The following is a 7351-nucleotide window of genomic DNA, read 5'->3' as shown; positions in this document are numbered from 1 at the left end:
ACAAATTACACAAATATTATTCATTTAACAATATCCATAAAATACACAAATATTCACAAATTATATAAATAATCTTCTTACAACAGTATCCATAAAATACCCAAACATTCTTTTTACATCAAAAGCTAGCTAATATATATCAAAATCAAGATAGAACATTCTTTTAACAACACATCAAGGTAGAACTGCACTTCAAATGTAATCTAGCATGCATTCCGCCCAATCGAACCGCACTTCATCAATTTCAACTCTAGAGTAGTTAAGATTTGTAAACTATAAAAACACATAAATAATATATTAGTAAAGATGCAATTTTGAAAGTTGGAAATGGTAAAGATGCAATTTTGAAAGCTGGAAATGCAGTTTTCTGAGTTAAAACATCCACTGTTCTAATCTGTCAAAAAAAAATATGAACCAAACAGTTCAACTTGCCTCTGTGGTGCTTCCCATCATTCCTCAGAAGAAACCCCAAGGGTTTTAATGATCATCTGTGTGGACTGTGGAGCTAGAATATGGCAACCTCCCCTGGGCCAAAGGGGGCTCACTGCCACAATGTTGTTAGACAAAGACTTGATTTTGCTTCTGAAAACCAATCTATAGATGAACATCCAAAGGAGGCATTCATGGAATCAAAATCTGTCATAAAGGAGAAATATAACACAACTACCAACTCCAGAGCTAAGATAACAGTTCAACTTGGTGAAGGATTGGAGGTTGAAGGTGAAGAATCAGAAGCAGATATTGCTTTTGATCTGAATTGTTCCAACAACCAAGTACCAGATATGCACATAAGGCTGCCAGAATATCCAACTTCTATTCATCATTCTAGAAGAGAATTATTGAAGAAAAATTGGAAGCATCTGGCTAGAATGGCTGGCAAGGCAAATAGTACAGATAAAACCCACATTGTTGAGATATCAAAACAGAATAGCATTCAGAGTCATGTAAAGTTAGATGGTGATACAACTTTAGTGCGAGGGGAAATGGAGAATGAACAAGCTAAAAGTTGTTATAATCATGTTGACAATGCCCGAAGAGGTTCCATATATCCAATTTCAGGTGATAAAGGCTCTACGCAGACACACGCCAGCAATATTCCACAATTTCCACCGGAATGTAAAAGGAGGAGAACCATGCTAATGCACAATGTGGAATTTGGTCAAATGACACGAGTCTCCAAATCATGTAGCTTTGTAGATGAACAAAATCTGGTACCGTTGGGTGATTTACAAACCTCAGATTTCATGTTGACCTTTGGTCCCAACAAATTGGTGACAAAGAAGAGATCAAAGGTGCCTATTCGAGTCCCTAAGCCGGTTCTCGCTGAGATAGTTGCAGGCTACAAAGATCTTTTGCAAAACCTTAAAAGCAGACACCAGGCATGCATCAAAGCCTTGTTCACAGATACTCGTGTGAGAATGAAAACAGGAAAATGAACAATAAGGAAACATGTTCATCACCAGCAGTGAATGTTTTTATCTCATGGATTACATGCTTGCTCTAAAATGATAAATGATGCACCGCAATTGTAGACGAGTGGTAGAATTTTGGAAATGCAATTTTGAAATGGAAGTTCTGGTTCCTTTTTATCTTTTAAATGAGTTCGCACACCAGGCTGTGTCAAAATTAAGAACCAAGATATGACTTTTGCAGCAGTAAAATTTACATTCTGTTATTGTGACAACACTAACCACACGCTAATTTCGTGACAAAGTTTTTCAAGAATGACCAAGTTATGGCTTTGAGAAGAGTAAAAGGTAAAAAGCATTTAATGTCCGAAGCAAAATTTTCTTGGGGAAATTTTAAACAAATAAAGCTATGTCATTAGCAAGACTTAAAAGTGTAGCTATTCTGTAATGCACTACCATCTTGTAATTAAAACTAAGTTACTAATCAGAAAATTCAACAATTGAACTTGGATTCGATGCTCTAATCCAATTTGTTGTACTTCAGTGCCTCTTTGTTGTTTCATCTCAAAAGAAACAAAATCACTGAAGAAGGAAATACATTTAAAAAAAAATTCCTTAGCGGAACCAAACAATCTAATGTCAGCCCATTAACATGAAAAAAAATAAATCAAATGCAATAAAATGTTTAGACCTTTTGAGCTTGACAACAGATATGACTTGTTTAGGTATAAAACTCAAACCTGTCTTCCATCCATGCAACGCTGTACAAGTCACCAAGGCAAGTCATATATTCCGGTGGTGGTGGAGGATCCATCCCAGGACAGTAGGTTCCCCAGCTGCTTTCAACAACATTGGATGTTGTTGTCACATATACATTAAGGTCTTCTGGCATTAAACCTTCAAAGATACTGCCACTCTCACATGCTTCCACATAAATAATCTGTTCAAACGAACACCAACAAAGATCAACAATTAACTTGGTTATAATACACATTTTGTAATCAAAAGTTACCCATCAGCTACACTCACACAATTATAGAATTTACTACTACCTTGTTTCAAGGCAAGTCATGAGAATCGTCAGATAAGGCACATAAACGTAAAAAATAATCAACAAGTCACAAGCAGCCACTGTAAAGTGTCCAAGTACCAAGTGTATGTTAAATATGTAAAAGGGAGACAAAAAAGAAAATCATCATAATTACTCAAAAAGCAAACCTATTTCACCAGGTGGATCGGATACATTCCTTACCTCATGGCTACATGCCATTATTTTACCTAAAATTAAATTTATCAAGATTGTGCAAATCATACCTGGAATCTTGTTAACCAATATGCGAGCTTTTTCTGCATGTTTGAGATTTAAATGTGCACCTCTACTTGAGTTATATCTGTTGTCATCCTGAATGGAAATTATGTACGATAGAGATTAAATTCTGTTAATTTCAAGCATTTTTCCAAGGGAATGAATAGTTCATGACAAACTTACATACTCCATGGACAAATTGAAGTTCACCGACTAGAGTGTATAATGAAATGCATAAAGCAGTATATGTAAAATTTACAACTCATGTTGATTGCAACTGCTTTCTTACAAAAATTCTTGTAAAAAAGGGCATTATGATTCTTTCTTTCACATGACTTGCTCAAAGTTGGGGAACAAAAATATTCTGAAATGAAAAAAAATGGTTCAATATATAACCAATAACAAAATTCCCCATCATAGACATACTTGCATAAAATAAAGGGTTAATTAATAAATCTATTACAACCTATGGAATTCCATATCTATGAAAACATTAAAAAGAGTTAATAATTAGTAGCCATCGTAATTTACTTCTATGGAGAACACAAAAGGCGCAACCTTTACCAATTTCCCAGCGGAAGGTGCGATTTTTATGGTCCTAATGAGACGATGCTGCGGTTACAAAGAGAATTAAGAGCAAAAAATTGAGAGAAAACAATGAAGAAATTGACAGTACATTTTTTTCACAATATAAATGCTATTGCATGGATAGAATTTATTACTGATGATGCTTGGTGATCAATATTGAGCACACAACTATCATGCAGATGAAACCAAGTTTTCTTGCCTAAGCTTCCTTTCATCTGACAATGTCTTGGCAAATTTAATAAGTCGTTCCTTGTTCGACATTGTTCCTCCCTCCCCATCCACCATCGGCACCGATTGCCCAGTCTCCAAGTTCACCCGCGACGCCGGCTTCTCCAGCAGATTCTCCCCAATCCGAACTAAATTTCTTAAGTTCCACTTCGTTGAATTATCCACCGAAGCCGCAGTGCCAGTCAAGGTATCGTCCTGCCATTCAATCAATCGTACAATATCTTCAGTTAAAATCGATCGACTTAGCGCATGCAGCTATACGGAGAATCAGTCGATTAATTACCTGTATGCGAAGGTAGTTGCCCTCACTTTCCACTGCCTGGAAAACGACTGAAGCATAGATATCCACCATGTCCGAGGTCGCCTCCCTGAAAATTTGGACGAGTGGTGATTTTCCTCTATTCAATAGCCACTCAAGCAATCCCCATTGAGCGCTCTCTCGGGCACTGTACCTCTCCGTCTATTTATGTGCTCCAGTCCCAATCGAGATCACCAGAAATTGACGGCAGTCCATCGGATTATACGACTCGAAATCCTTGTTCGACTCCAGAATTTGCTAATTGGAAAGTCTCTCTGACTCATGGACTAAAGTAAATTGATTGTAAACGCATAAACTACACAGTGGCATTACCTCGAACGCTAAATGGACAACCTTCTTGGCGCACTAAAATAGAGAGAGATTCCCTCGGCAAGAGTGTATGTGCTGGAACTGGTCAATGCCGAGCTTGCGAGTGACCTAGCCGAACTGGATGTAGACGAAATCGGAGTAGGGGAGGTCGACCTTGATGTAGCTGATGCCGTACCAGATGAGATACCTCCGAATCTGGATACCCTCGAGGTTGGAGATGGAGTCGTAGCCGAGGAAGCCAAACACGCGCGGGGCGTAGTAGACGACGTACTCGAAGTCGACGTAGCACTCTCCGTAGAGATCGATGACGAAGTAGCCGTTAGAAGTGACGGAGAAAGACTTGACCGTGTCGGGGAGGATGCCGGGAGGGAGGTTGTACTCCTGGAGGATGTCGTAGACAGTGGAGCTGTTGGACGGCGAGGCCGACGATTGGGCAGTCACCGCCGCGGAGAGGGAGGAAGGGAAGAAGAGAGAAAGGAGGAGGAGGAGGGAGGAGGACATGGCGATCGGGAAGGAGAAACCCGACAGATTTGGGAAGGCAAGAAGGAGAGCTAAGTCGACTGCGGAATATAAAAACAAGTGTTGTGGAAAAAAAACATACTAAAATGCGAAGAAGGCTTCCTCTTCTCACCCAAAGGGAGGAGTTGGAGGAGATGGTAAGAGGAAGGGCATCGTGTCTTGATCCTGATCGGGAGAGGAAGGGGCGTCGATCTAGGAAGGGGAAGAGGGAGATGAGGTTGAGAGAGATGGTCGGAGGTTTAGATTTAGGTTTAGGCAGAGAGATGGTCGGGCGGGATATAGGTTTAGGTTAGGAGGAAACTTCATAGTGTTGCAAATTTTGGCAAGTGGGAAAATTAAAATATTTTATTTTGTTTTATTAACACCGGATTTTAAAAACCGTTGTTAAAATCGATATCTATTAACTAAAAAAAAAGGCGCTCATAGACATCACATAAAAAACCGATGTCTATGAGCGAAAATCTGCGCTCATAGACACCGGTTTTTGGAAAAACCGGTGTAAAATACTCAAAGACATCGGTTTTTGCTTAAAACAGTTGTTGTTCCACCGATGTCTATGAGGGTTTTTGTTGTAGTGCAAGATGATAAAGTTATGTTTTTCTAGAAAGGGTGAACGAGTTGATGAGTTACATAGGCTCGTACATACCGATGTATCTGGACTAGTGTCAACTCATGCACTAGGAGGTTATAACTACATTACTTTCATTGATTATCACTCTCACTATGAGTATGTGTATCTAATAAAACACAAATCTTAAGGCTTTGAAAAGTTTAGAGAATTCAAAAATAAAATAGAGAAACAACTTGGTAAAAATATCAAGATACTTCAATCAAATTGAGGTGGTGAGCATTTAAGCCAAGAGTTTCAAGATTATCTAAGGGACAATAGTATATTGTCTCAATAGTCTCCGTCATATATGCCACAACTATTGGTGCAAGGCGCACTAGAATCAAACCTGAGTTTTGATGTTGTCAAAGGTTCAAGTTAAGACTTGTTGTGATCTAACAAGTTAACTGAGTGTCCAGACTATTTACTTTACTGGAAAAGCCCTAGTAGTGACTAAGCAGGAAAGACTTAGCGGATCATGGAAGCCAGGTGGAAAGACCAAGTGGGTCAAGAAGATTAGACACTTGGCAGGGAAACTCGATAGGTTTGGAGGACGGAAGATCAAGGGAAAGTCCTGGGTGGCCGATCCAATGCTAAGCGACAAAGTCCAAACAGGTCTGGAGGTCCAAGGTTTGATAGGTAGGTTGAGGTAAGATGTTGGTGCGGTTAGCACTAACGGTCTAACCAAGGTTTTGATGAATGACAAAATAGGTTAAGTTAGTTTTGTTATTGATCTAACACTCTGACCAAGTGTGCAGGAAAAGTCTAGACAGGTCGATGAGCTAACCTGATGTCTAGCACGAAGCCTAGCTAGGTCTACGGGCCAACCGGATAGCTGGCACGAAGTCCAAACGGGTCGACGGGCTGACCGGACGTTTGGCACGAAGTCCAGCTAGGTCGACGGGTTGACCGGATAGCTGGCACGAAGTCCAGACAGATCGAAGGGTTGACCTGACGTCTGGCAGGTAAGTAAAGGTAAGTCACTATAGGGGAGTGACTGTGAGGATGCGTTCCCAGGAAGGGAACTTAGGCGCCGATCCGACTTAGAACCATTTCAAAACTCTAAGTCGAGATCTTGACTAGATTCCGGTCTCGGAGAGACGGAATCTAATTAACACTATTTCTATTTATTACAAATGTGCTAATAATCTGTCATGCAGGAGATATAAGTGCACCTCGGACTAATGTTTTCTCGCAGGAAGGAAGCTGCTGGAAATCAAGGTCCGGGCGCCCGAAGGCAAAAACTTATCCCCAACGTTGCTGTGCCACATGGAGTTCACTGGTTGGCTCGGCTACGTCATGGTCAAGGCGCCCTGAAGGTTCCAGGAGTATTGAACCTCCTATATAAGGAGGGTCAAGGCTGTAGCTCCAACAACAACTTATAATTCGCTCTCCTGTGCTCCTGCAACGCTGCGAAGCTCCGATAATGCGCTACTCGTAGTTTCTTTCTCTGTCGGTATTGCTTTAATTTTTCAGTGGCATTCCTGTACTTAGTTTGTAATAATTTTCTGAATTGCTAGTGAATTGCCCATCGAAAGCATCCTTGTGTGCGGGCCTTAGAGTAGTAGTCGTCAAAGGCTCCGAACCAAGTAAATTGACTTTGTTAGCATGTGCTCTCTCTTTCTGTTTTCCGCTGTGTACTCGTACTCAATAAATTTTATCGATATTCACCCCCCCCTCTATCAAAATTCACGATCCAACAAGTCGTATCAGAGCAGGTACCGCTCTGATTTGGTGCAACCACAAATCAGACAGGGGGTGAAGCTATTTTTTTTCTTTCTTTGTCGATTTTCAATTTTTCGCATTATTCCAAACTGGTATTATTACCTATTTGAGAATTTTTTCGTTGCAATTAAATCTAAATTGGTGCAACACCAATTTAGTTCTTTTTTATTCTTAATTCTTCCCGCACTGCTAATCCAAGAACAAGTCTTGGGATTTTGTTTGTCGTTGCTTTATTGTGTGCAGGGTCATCATGTCTCAGATCGAAGGCTTCAGCACGGTACGTCCTCCCCTATTCAATGGGGATGATTTTCTGTACTGGAAGAAAAGGATGGAAGTCTACC

General features: G+C 40.2%; 2 protein-coding genes across 2 annotated transcripts; both read right to left on the bottom strand.

Moving 5' to 3' along the window:
* Window positions 1-3474: 3474 nt before the first annotated feature.
* LOC122038838 (patatin-like protein 2) lies at window positions 3475-3883 on the bottom strand. The gene is made up of 2 exons (XM_042598792.1): window positions 3815-3883; window positions 3475-3726 (listed from the first exon to the last, which is right to left on the bottom strand). Exons 1-2 carry the CDS (start codon window positions 3881-3883, stop codon window positions 3475-3477), a joined length of 321 nt encoding a protein of 106 aa, XP_042454726.1.
* Window positions 3884-4267: 384 nt separating this feature from the next.
* LOC122038830 lies at window positions 4268-4660 on the bottom strand. Its single transcript, XM_042598784.1, has one exon. The coding sequence runs from the start codon at window positions 4658-4660 to the stop codon at window positions 4268-4270; it is 393 nt and encodes a 130-aa protein (XP_042454718.1).
* Window positions 4661-7351: the final 2691 nt, after the last annotated feature.

The sequence above is a fragment of the Zingiber officinale genome, chromosome 1B, assembly GCF_018446385.1.
Source record: "Zingiber officinale cultivar Zhangliang chromosome 1B, Zo_v1.1, whole genome shotgun sequence".
NCBI lineage: Eukaryota > Viridiplantae > Streptophyta > Magnoliopsida > Zingiberales > Zingiberaceae > Zingiber > Zingiber officinale.
Note: the sequence above shows the minus strand (reverse complement) of the source record. Positions and strands in the feature narration are given on the sequence as shown.